Consider the following 12,636-nt stretch of genomic DNA (forward strand, 5'->3'; position numbering starts at 1 on the left):
CCTTGGGTTCAGGTGACGGAAAGTAGGAAGGTACAGGGATGTTTTCTGATTCAGCTGGGAGAGAGAAGACTGTTTTTCTGGGAATATTTACATCCCTTTACTTCACGATGCAGATGTTGTTTATATCGCTGAGTATTTTTCAGGTTTTTTGTAGCAAAAACAGATCAGGTGTCAACTCATCTTTTTGGAAATGCATTTGGTTAACTTTTTGTTTGTTTTGTTTTAAATGCTCTGGTACTTCTTTGTGAAGCACTTTGTGATCTTTGTCTTGAAAGGTGCTATAGAAATAAAATTTTACTTACTTACGGTTTTTCCTACACCCACAAAAGACAGCCTTGCCTGAAGACATTCTTGCAGGAAAACACTGTTTCCTAACACTTGTGCACACAAACAGCCCTCAGGCCCTTCTGGTTACACAGCACTGCAGCAACATCCAGCGTTTAGATTCAGAGCAGGCCTCTCGCTGCCTTTTAAATTGAGCATCACTTTTCTGCTGCTCTCACTTTTAATCCTGTTAGTTCCACTTTGAACCTCATACTCTGAATGTTAATATTCCCGCTGACTTTCTCCCTGTTGATGTGTTTTCAAAGAGTTGTGTTGTCTTGTGTGACTGACTCACAATAAAGAGGAGCCCAGAGTGCTCCTTAATTTGTAATTTTTTTTAACCTGATTTCTGTCTGCGTTATTCCTCCTGTCAGGGTCCCTTTGTGCACATCGCCAGTCTGTGTGCAGCTCTCCTCAGCAAGTTTATGTCTCTGTTTGGAGGAATCTATGAGGTAAGGCTAACACTTATTAATATAACACAAAAAAGTCATCCTTTATATAATTTTAAACATCTACTGTTACTTTATTGTAATCATTTTAATAGTTTACCTTTATTTTCAAGCTAAAATCTCACATTGTTGGTCTGAACTGTCCTGATGCCATAATCCAGATGTGATCTTGATATTCCCATTAAAGCTTCAGCTGGGATTCTCCTTTCAGGCTGTATGCATACCCTACCTTATTGGTGAATGTACTCAGCAGTTAAGCCAAGCCAAAAAGCACTACATATTCACTTTATATGATATTTATTATTGACTTTTTACATTAGTTGGTTGCACATGGAAAAAAAAGGTATGAGGTTAGCTCACCATTCTCATAAATATTGTGGGAAAATTGTATACTTACGCATCATATGGTCTCATCGTTGCTGGCAAAGACTCCAGTTTATTGCTCTTTGAAGAACAGACTCTATGCCGTCAAACACCGATCATCTTCAGTCTCCAGTACCATTTATGAACAGCACTGAGACTCCGATAGACATCAGAAAGCGGGTTTTTGTTGAATGTTGTTAAAGTTCAGAGCCACAGTCTGGGCTTTGGCACCAACATACCCGAATTAGTGATGTGCTGAGGGTTTCCTCTTTGACTTTCATGAGGCGTACAACCAAAACAGTGGCTGGAAATGTGAGTAAGTAAAGTGTCTGAAAGGCTCTTCCAACACTGTCCTTGCGTTGGATTAAAAATATCAGCGCCATAGCCTGAAACTATACTTAGTTGTGTGCTGGAGCACTGGATTTCAGCATTGGCAATCAAAAACATTCGCTTACCTTCCTAATGTAGGACTTGCAGCCATTTGTGTGTGTATTAGTCCACGCAAACCAGCAGCACACAGCTCGACATTGATTCGCTGTGTGGTTGAAAACTAAACGATAAACAGAAAACAGAAGCACAAAAAAATCAAAGATAAAAAACAAAAACAGCATGAAAAGCACAGCCTGGTGGCCCACCATCGGGAACGAAAACCAAGTTTTTAGTGGGCACACCCAGTTTCAGTTCTTTTATGTTAACTTCACTCATTTCCACGACTGGATGAACGACCAAAAGTGGCACAAGCAGTAGTCCACAGACTGTTTGTCCGTGTCACTGCCCCCTGGTGATAGTAAACAGCTACAACATTTGTCATTTGGTGTTGTTTCTTGGATTGGATGAACTGTTGTCTCAGCACAGAACATGAGACCAGGAGTGATGCTTAATTTTCTGCTGTGGCTGACAGGGTGAAGGTGGGTTACAAAGCCGCTTGCAGGATGGTTGCACCTGTGGGCTGGCTAAATCGGTTTTAATGCCTTTCCCAATGTAAGAATTGCCATTTGGATGTTTAGAAGAGTATCAACTGGCACAGGCAATGAGGTTAGCTCACTGGCCATGATTGTGGCTGAGCCTGCCTGAACCAATGCTATGACTGATGGTCAGTAAAAGCTTATTTTTAGAAGAGCAAAGGCAGATTCATGTGCAGGAATTTTGCAAACTATTTAATCAGTTTTCCCGCAATTTGTTTGATCGACGTGTTTGAATGGCGGGGCGCTGTGGACACCCAAGTTTGTGATTGCGTAGAATTTTCAAATCAATACCATGGTTGCATCTACTGAAAACCTCTGTTAAGTTTAAATCTCAGTGACTGGTGATTGGTAAGAACTTGATGCAGTTTTTAAGCAAAACTGTACCCAAGTTCAAGACCATATTCATTTGTTGTTTTGGTTGTTATTTATTTAAGGCTATTTTTTTTTAATTTTCACAAGAATTACTAGTTCCCCCAACAATCAGACTATTCCCTGTGAGCAAGCATTTAGCAACTGTGGGGAGGAAAAGCTCCCTTCTAAAGGGAAGAAACCTCCGACAGAACCAGGCGCAGGAAAGGACAGCCATCTGCCGCAACTGGTTGGGGTTGGGGGAGTGAAAATTAAAAAAAAGAAAAAAAAAAAAAAGAAGCCAAAGTGATAATTATTGGAGCAGCTTAATTAATTTTTGCAGTATAATTTGCTGTTAATATCCTTTTCCAACCCAGTTTGTGTTTTTGTCACTTTTGCCCAGGGTCAAAGAAGCAATGCTGGAGATTGCTACTGTGTGGTCTTTCAGTGTCAATACACGGGAACACCTCTTAGAGAGGCCAGGGTTGAAAAAGGGATACCAGAGACCCTCTGAGGGTGTTATGTGCTGGTGTGATTCCAAGGCCAACATCTATTTAATTCTAATCTGACATTCCATTGTATACTCAGCTGACCTGTGAAATGTACAAATATATATGATTGTGGAATTTGTATAAAATATTTCTTATATTTGAGATTGAAATTGTATTTTCATTTCATTGAAACTTGAACAATTTAGCAAATGTTTAAACTACAGTTCTATCTAGGTAAAAAACAAGTCAAATCAAAATAAAATTTAGAATAGGCCTGTTCAGAATGCCAGATATACACTAGATGAAAAACTCTCTTTTCAAAGTACTTGCTAGAATTGTACCAAATAGACAATAAGCCTTGGTTGCTACTTAACCAAATACATACGTACCTGAATTAATTAGCATAGCGTTAGTACATTTTTAATTCCTGAGATTATGAAAACCGATCAAACTGATCAAACGTTTGAACAAAACATGTGTGATGTTCACATGAAAGACCACCTTATAAAGTGCTTCCAGCGGAAATGATGAGGGACAAAATCTGTGCTGCTTGTTATATGAAGAGTCTGAAATTTTAAACAAATATGTGGCTGAATTATACAAACATAGTGAAAGTCTTAGTGTACCCCTGTATGTTGACACAGACCGTGCCCCTGCTGAGCTGCAGCAGAGGATCAGTAACACAAGAGAGAATCTTTTTTTTCTTTCTTTTCTTTTTTTTTTTTTTTAAAGACTAACTTTACAAGATACCCCCTTGATCCGACTTATCCGACAATTCTGAGGACGTGTTGCACATAAATAAGCGTATTCCTAAATTTTTACAAAAACTAAAAGATTCAACATTTTTGCACCTGCATCAGTGTTAATGTGGGCACTCAAAGCTAAATAGATATGAAAATATAAATGAACCCCCTTAAAGTTACTATTGTGTTTCTGAAGGAGACCTAATAGATGCATTTCTGGTTAGACGTACCAACTGCTTTGACATTAAGATGGAATCAGAAAATTGAAAATTTGAGTCCTAGAGGGGGATTTTAGTTGGAGTTTAGGAATGACAAGCAAAAAATAGCGAGTTAGTTTAAAGTATATACATGAATTTCTCATCCAGAACTAAATGCCCACTATATGTGAGTATAGACTCAAAATGTAACTGTATGAATGTAACTTATGCAATCTAGAGTTGGTGGATCTGCAATTACATTTGTAATGGCACATGGATTTGTGAGATTTAAGTCCATTTACTCTAAGATGCAAATTAATGCATAGTATGTATGGGTCTTTCAGTGTAGGCAGGGAATTTATGGAGGGCAGTTTCAGTTGTTCAGAACGGTTCACAAAAGCAACTTTGCAATATCTTGAGCCAACCCTTGCAAAATCACCAGGTCAGGGAAAAGTGCAGGAAATAAAATTAAACAAAAGCTAAGAGATGACGAACACAGCGGAAGGAGGGGGTGCTGACATTTCTTTTCTTTTTTTCAAGCTGTTTGAGTTTGAAGTAACAAAAAAAGAGAGCAGAAGGCCTGAAAGAAAGGGTAATGACGAAGAGAAATGGGGAAGGAAGAACAAAAAGAATATTTGAAGGTGAAGACCAGAGCTGGAACTTATTTCCAGCAGGGTTGGTGGATTTTCGGGATGCTGAAGCCTGCAGCTTTTTTCTTTTTAATTACTTTTTATGGAGCACATAGGCTCAACATAGAGCTATTAGTTGTTAGTTAGTTTCTAACTTTTTGTCCCTCTGTTATTTGGGCAGTTAAAAAGTTCAGTTTTTTTTCTTCTTTCTTCTTCAGGAATTGCTCTCTTGCAGCTCATGTATAGTCAACAACCACTTATATCCTGTTTTTTGAAGTTTGAATCACTTTTATTTGTACACAAATACATCTTTTCATCGTTTCTTCCAAGAAACGTATTCATTGATTGAGATGGAAATTTTGGAAGCGCTAATGAGAATAGGGAGAAGAAGAAAAAAAAAAAAGTCAGATGGAAATTACTCTGAGTGTGTATCCATTGGGAGAGGAAGCTGGGAGCTGAAGGAAATCAGAAAAACCTTTGACTTTTTGTTTTTCTCGTGAGACGTGAGCATATCCGTTGGGGGGGGGTGAAAAGTTGAGAAGTTGAAGAAAGTACAAGACAAAGCTGGGGTACTGGGAAAAGGGTCTATGCTGTAGCCACTATATCCCTACTCCGCATCAACAATACACCATTAAGCTAAAGGTAAACACTGTATTGCCAATACAAATATCAGATAATGTTTTGCTGACCCATCCAGCCACCTGGACCTACTCGCTACATGGACTTTATTGCTCTATAATGATGCCACCCAAAGTCTCTCTTCACACTATATACACGTCAAAGTTCCTGTGATTGCTTTGCCCCGTGTTGTAGTTCATCCTGGTAGTTTGTACACTTTTTCAAGATCATTGAGAACTGCTGACCAAATCCTTCTAGCTTTCCCGAGGTCCAGATTAAAGCAAAAAAGGAATCAGGCTTTTGCTGTGGCTGTTGTGTTTGTTTGTTCCCAAACTGTGGAACAAACTGCCCCTTCACATCAGGACCTCCCCAACATCAAAAACCCACTTTCATTCTCTAGCTTTTAAATCGGAATGAGTTACTTTTATTTTTTATTTCTTACTCAGGTTTTCTCATTTTGTTTCTTTTGTTAAATTCTTGCCCTATGTTTTTATGTCATTTGATTATTTTTAGATGCACAGCACCTTGGTCAACAGCTTTTCTTGTGCTGTAGAAATAAACTTGACTTTGACTTTGTTAGAAAAAGTTGATGTCATGCAGGCTGGCTAACTTCTTCCAAAATAAGTTTTTGTCCAAAAACGATAAAACTCTCTAAATAAAGTGGACAGAATGCTTTCTAAAATAAGGCCACATATTGTGAATATAAATAAATACACCAGGGGCATGAATACTTAAGGCGGACTTGCACATTTAGACATAATACCCCACAGCTGCCTGAACAATTATATTAAATCTCTTAGCTAAAAATACAAAGCTCTTTCCTTGGTGTTCCTTATATGTCCTTCTCATGCATACAGCCAAGTCTGTGAGCACACCTGGATTCAAACCTTGTATTTACAAAGGATAGCCATTTAGAGGAAAGCTGGATAAGGGGAGATGCTGCAAAAATAGCTTCTTCTTTTTTTCTTTTTCAAGGCCTAGTACAAGATGACAAATAAGAATCAATTTAAGTGTGAATCGTGCAACGCTATTCTAGAAGGAAGAGTCGTGCAGTTGGTGCATAGATTTGACCTTTTGAAACGTCTTTCTGAGAATATGTAACACACCGTGCAGCCAAAAGATAGTCTTAATGCTAATTGTTGTGAATAAAAAATGTACTAGAGTCCATTTAAATTCGCATTTCATTATCTGATTTCACTTCAGGTGAAGATAAAAGGTAGTAAAAATGCTCTTTGCTTTTGCATATGTCCGTATACGTGAAAACAAACCGTTCCGGTCTGTTCTGACTTTTACATCCAGCCAATTTAAATGTAGCAGCAGTAATTAGTTTACAACCGTCATTCAATGCAATCTGCCCCTCCACCGCCATTATTTTCCCTCTCGTTCCGCTATTTATTTTTCTGTTAAATTTTCCATCTGCCTCTCTTCCTTTATATTAGTCTCTTCTGAAAACCCTATCATGGGCCTCATTAAATAGTCTACCTGTAACCCTCTGTTACTCCATCCTGCTCTTCATCCCTCCAGAGTGTTGTCATGCGTTTTATGGCATATTAATGCTGAGTGTGTATTTGCCTGTGTGGATGTGTGAAGAGTCCCTTTGCAGCAGTATCTGGTCCTCTCTAGTGGTTGAAGTACAGTATGCTAATGCAGCCTGCGGGCTGTAAAAATTAGCTTTCTGTTTCAGAGTGCCATACTTTTAAAAAAAAAACAACAACAGCTTTTTTTTCTTTTCTTTTTTGCACTTCATATTTTTCCCATACACATTGAGTACTCTTGTTTGAATACAGCTGGCATTTGATTAGATATTATAAGATAAAATGCGTTTTATTTGAGCTGTAAATGTCAGCGGAGGAAATGTTGAGTTTAATGCTAAAACACCGGGGACTCGGTTTCTTGAGTCTTGTAGCATCACACAGCAAGTTTAGGCAGTAATGAAAAAGACTCTTGCATTTGTTCTTTGCTAGCTTAACTTGTGTCTCTTACTCCCATGCTTCCTGAAGGAGCCCGGTGTTACAGGGATTAAGGTAATTCAGCTGCAAAATTCCCGGCATGAACGTTCCTTCATCCCTACAGCTAAAGTCAAACTGATTTACTGAGCTCCTTTTGTTACTTATTCCACTATCCAGTCTACAAAACATGCTTTAAGTAGTGCTGTCAGCGTTGATCTCGTTAAAATGACACTAATACCATAACCCCATTAACGCCGCAAATCTCCGTTAGTGAGTTAGCGCAGATCGCCCCGTGCATGGGGCTGAACAGCGCTAACGCATTAATACGTTAACGCGTTGACGGCGTGCCGTTTTAACGAGATTAGCGCTGACAGCACTAGTTTTAAGCCTAGAAATAAAGTTTTTTCCCATTTGTTTCACCTTAAAATTATTAGTCAGGCTCCATTGAAAGATTTGTTTTTATTTCTTATGTAAGCCCATACATACATGCATAACCCACTGTTCAAATACAGTTAAAGACTAAAAGAGAGGAGAAAGAGAAGAGCAAAAACACACACGCTCTTTTATTAGCATTTGTAAAGCTTTATCAAAGCCGCTGTGTGTACTATTCATACCCAACAATATTTGAGTCTAGTGAAAATGAGCTGAGAATTTACTTTATCTGCATTTATTATTTATGATTTATTAGAAATAAAAACAGCAAGTCTGTCCTTCTTTAAGTACTTTAGTGGAACTTTAGTTTTACTTCAGATTTGTCTAGAAGTTGATTGGAGGCCACTGGGTCTGTAATGGCCAAACAGAACACTGTGGATTGGGAAGTGTCCAAGAACACAAAGGTAACTCCAGCAGATTTTTAGAAGTCCTCCAAAAGATGGAGAACCTGCAAAACAGAGGACCATCTTGTATCATCAGTCATGGTAGAGCAGCTCCATAGACCTCTCTCAGTATACAGTAGGGCAAAGGATAGTTCACTCAGAGTACTTTAAACGAGTCCATTAGGGAGGAGATCATCTGTTCTGACGAGACAATAGTGGAACTGTTTGGGGAGAAGTCCAGGCATAATGTGTAGCTCATCACCGCAGCTGTTATAGTGAAGCATGGTGGTATTGGCATCATGCCTTTGAGTTGCAGGAAGGATGAATGAAGCCAAAACATCTGAAAACTCATTTCTACTTTATCCTTTTATATTTTTGAAAGTAGATTGAATCATATAACTGAGAATTTTATCAGTTTAAAATAAAATCTGTGACAACGGAGATAAGCAGTAACTTTCTGAACTTGGAGTAACTAAGCCTCATGCAGAGGGAACAGAAATATAAATAATTTGGTCTTTTGGGTTAGAACTTCCCTTTAGGTAAGTGGCCAACCCTTTTTTTAACATTTGGATTTTTGGTAATTCCAAAGAAGTAATAAGTTATAATTTGCAAGTAAAGATTATTTATTAAGTGGTTTGTTTTGGAGGTTTTTTTGCTACATGTTTTTGCTGATTTTAAGCAGCTAGTGTGTGATTCAGTTTTTTAGTGAGGATCAGCTTATTTTTAGACTCTGCTGACTAATGTCAGCAAATAAGATGGCCCTGGTCAGTGTGGTATTACATGATTTGTTTTTTTTTGGGGGGGGGGGGTTTCTTCTAAATGTTCAAAAAATGTTTGATAGACTGAAAAACATCTTTTTTTTCAGTTTTTTTTTTTTTTGTGAGTGTGTTTTGGTGGGATAACAGGGGAAATGAGACAAACAAAATAAAGACAACAAAAATCTGCATCAGACAAAATTGCATGTGCAGTCCTGGAATCTGCTCAGAATAATTCACAATTCATAATCCATGCATCCCTACTTGTCATTCACAGAGGAAAGTTCTCTGAAGTATACTTTGTTTTACTAAATATTAAGCCTTACACGCACCTTCTCGTCCACACCAACTTTTCCATATAAAATATTCTGTTGTGAAAGTAAAACACGCAGTAACTTTCCTTCAATTCAATTCAATTCAATTCAATTCAACGCAGTAACTTTCCTTTACCACTGTCATGCTGCTTGAAGGACATCGGTCTCATAGGAATGAAGGTAAATAAGACCAGAAGTGTCAAAAAGAAAGGAAAAAAACCTCCATTCCCATAATGCACCACAGTCCATCCCGCACTCATGCAGCATGATTGTCCCTTTCCCACTGTCTTTCTGACTGTCTTACGACACAGCTCATTATATGATCCTTCATTAATATTATTACTGTTTAATTTAAAATATAAAAAATGATTTTCATATATCCATGGTATTTTTTAAAATATTTTTTGACTTGTTTTGTTTTTAAGACATCCAATTTGTTTTGTACTCATTTGAAATTCAATTTTGCTTTGATTTAGGAATATTTTATTTTGCTTGTTAATTGTTGATTATTATTATTATTGTTGTTGTTGTTGTTGTTGTTGTTGTTGTTGTTGTTGTTGTTATGAGTAGGAGGAGGAGGTTTTTTTTAGTTGATAAAAAAATAAATTTAAGCAAACCTTTTTCACTTCATCATTATGGAGCATGTATATGGAGGGTGTAGGTGAAACCATTTTGGAATAATGCTGTGACATGACAAAATGTGGAACAAGTGAAACACAGAATCCTTTCCGGATGCACTTTTTTGCTTAGGTGTCTTATTAAAAGTGTGTCATAGAAAAAAATGTAATAATTGACTCACTTCTTTCCTTTTCGCTTTTGTTGTTGTTGTTGTTGTGGTTGCTGTTGAATGACTGCTGGTGACTGAAATCTAACCACTGTGTGGTTTCAGAATGAGTCGAGGAACATAGAGATGCTGGCAGCAGCCTGTGCCGTGGGAGTTGGTTGCTGTTTCGCTGCCCCCATAGGAGGTGAGTCCAAAGCAAACGTGATGTAGTACCTGAAGCCTGTCACACTCTGTAATGAGCTAAATGTGTAAGCACTGTTTAACTTTTACAATGTGTAACCCACTTAACATATAATGGGCTTCATGTTGCTGAAATGGATGGAGCAATCAGTGCTGTTTCATGGGAAATGTTTTTTTGCGCAGGTATTCTCTTTCTGCACACCCTCGTATCATCTCATGTTAAATTTAGAGCCCTGGTACAGCCTTGGAGCACACTACACGCCTTTGTATCAGTGACATAATTTATTTAGCTTCTAGCTGGTTTTCCTTCAGCCTGTGCTTCCAACCCACCATGAATTCATCTTGCTAAGCCTGAGCTAACTGAGGTAAATGACACTTCCAAAAATGGAGATCATGTCTGAATACAGACGCTGGCAAACAAATTCATCTGTGTGCAACGCAAGGAAATGTTGTTGTTACATGAGTGTTACATGAAGTCTGCATGTCAAGAAAAGTCCGTTTAACTTGTTTATGCATATTTTAAATGTCAGTGCTCATGCCTTGTGGTGTTTGTGTGTTTCAGGTGTGCTGTTCAGTATTGAAGTAACTTCCACATTCTTTGCTGTGAGGAACTATTGGAGGGGCTTCTTTGCTGCCACTTTCAGTGCCTTCATCTTCAGGGTATTAGCTGTTTGGAACAGAGATGAAGGTAAGACTGATGTGTTCATTGTACTTAGTATAAGACAGTATAAGCACTTTATTAGGAACACTTAGTCCAGCACAATCAAATCCATTTTTGTAGTAGCTAGTGGCATGTTCAGTGTCTCTTGTTTTTGAGGGGCAAAAAATCAGAAAAAAGTCATATCAAAGCAAGAGTGGCCTTATAGTTGGTTCAAACAGTGGATAAACTGAGGGGCTTCACCAAGGCTCAGTTTAAGATCGATAAGGAACGAGCTGTGAGTCATGCAGTTAGAATTCAAATATAAGGCTGGAAATGATCTGAGTGAGTCCACTTTAAGGTCCAATATTTTAGTGGTTTGGAGACGGGGACCAGGTCTGCAAGCACTGAGCCATCACGTCACGTCTTCACAGCAACTTTTGTGAATTAAAACAGTGAAAAAGCAGCAATAAGATGGAGTCAGTCTGCTATGAATTTGGGATTGAATGGTCCAAATTTTTCAATTTCATGCAGTCTTTTGTGATATTATTTTTTAGCATATAACATACAATATAATAGCAAATAATTTCTAGCATATAACCCTTTTTAAAATATGCTTTAATTGACACTGTAATCCAGAAAAGCAGAATTTATAAACAAAGATTTATGCTTCCAAAGTGAAACTGTGAAAAATTGCAGGACTTTTAATAAATAAATGTCCAGGTGTTGTACAGGATGTCCAATTTTGGCACACCTTGGACACCATATGCGAGTTGAATTTTTTTAGGTATTAAACAGCAGAAATTATTTAACTTCATTACCATGCCTAGAAATGCTTGTCTTTTGAATATTTTTGAAGAATTAACCACACATTCCCAGTCAGCGGGCCCTTTCTGTCCTGCACCCTGGTGAGTTTAAATGGCCTCTGGCAATTTAAACTCTGAGGGGTTGTAGCCTCGGCCTCTATTGGCCAATTTGCATGATTGACACCTCTTTTTAATCGGTTGAGCCAATAGAATCACAGTGACATTTTTGTGGTCTTCTTTTGCAGCTTGTCTAGTGAATTTTGGTTGGAGCATGGTGAAACTTGGTGTTTTGGAATGCGTGAGAGCCCTGCAAGCTAACTAGCCATTGTTTTCATGGCTACCTGAAGTCTGGAGAATTCTTGGCTCGGTTGTGTGTGTTTAGCGGACTTTTGCGCATTTACGTAACTGCTCTTTTAATCATTGCTCGTTTTCGCTGCGTTTGGTGGTTGTAGAAATGGTTTATATGAGCATTTAGCTGAGATACTAAGGTTTCTGTGGATACCACACATGTTGATATTTGCAGGTTTGGCTCTTGGAGTGTTACATACCTCTTGAGCCTTAATCTGTGTATAAATGAAGCTCTGTCATTATTTTACTAGTTACATGTGTGCAAGTCTAAATAATATACTGAGTAAAGGACAAAGACTTGCTGCACATAAAACCATATGACTAAGAACACTGGATGTGCTAAAAATAGAATTTTCTTCCTACCAAAACAGTAAACTGAGAAGTTCTCAGTGGCAGGCGTCCAAACTTCTTTGGGATTTCCAGGATCTTGTTAGTGGTTTAGTTTTTCACAGCCTTTTCTCCCACCAGTTGTTTAATGTGGTCAGGTATTGTGAGGTTTGGAGTTTTGGGGCGATCGTGGCTCAAGAGTTGGGAGTTCGCCTTGTAATCAGAAGGTTGCCGGTTCGAGCCCCGGCTTGGACAGTCTCGGTCGTTGTGTCCTTGGGCAAGACACTTCACCCGTTGCCTACTGGTGGTGGTCAGAGGGCCCGGTGGCGCCAGTGTCCGGCAGCCTTGCCTCTGTCAGTGCGCCCCAGGGTGGCTGTGGCTACAATGTAGCTTGCCATCACCAGTGTGTGAATGGGTGGATGACTGGATGTGTAAAGCACTTTGGGGTCCTTAGGGACTAGTAAGGAGCTATACAAAATACAGGCCATTTACCATTTTTTGGTCATCACCTCCACAGTAAGCTGAAGTTTTCCTTTTTACTCCTTCCATCAGTCAGATCAGTCAGTGATGCATCAGTAGCTTTAATATATTTTA

At 38.6% G+C, this 12,636-nt stretch overlaps 1 protein-coding gene across 3 annotated transcripts in view; it reads left to right on the forward strand.

The window, feature by feature from the left end:
- Positions 1-12,636, forward strand: part of clcn2c (chloride channel 2c) — a 164,666-nt gene that overhangs the window by 80,377 nt on the left and 71,653 nt on the right. For all 3 annotated transcript variants that reach the window (XM_063492667.1, XM_063492669.1, XM_063492668.1), the window contains 3 exons: positions 699-776; positions 9,850-9,928; positions 10,487-10,612. In XM_063492667.1, coding sequence (XP_063348737.1) covers positions 699-776; positions 9,850-9,928; positions 10,487-10,612 — 283 coding nt within the window. The remainder of the gene's footprint in view (positions 1-698; positions 777-9,849; positions 9,929-10,486; positions 10,613-12,636) is intronic.

Source organism: Pelmatolapia mariae, linkage group LG14 (genome assembly GCF_036321145.2).
Source record: "Pelmatolapia mariae isolate MD_Pm_ZW linkage group LG14, Pm_UMD_F_2, whole genome shotgun sequence".
Lineage (NCBI taxonomy): Eukaryota > Metazoa > Chordata > Actinopteri > Cichliformes > Cichlidae > Pelmatolapia > Pelmatolapia mariae.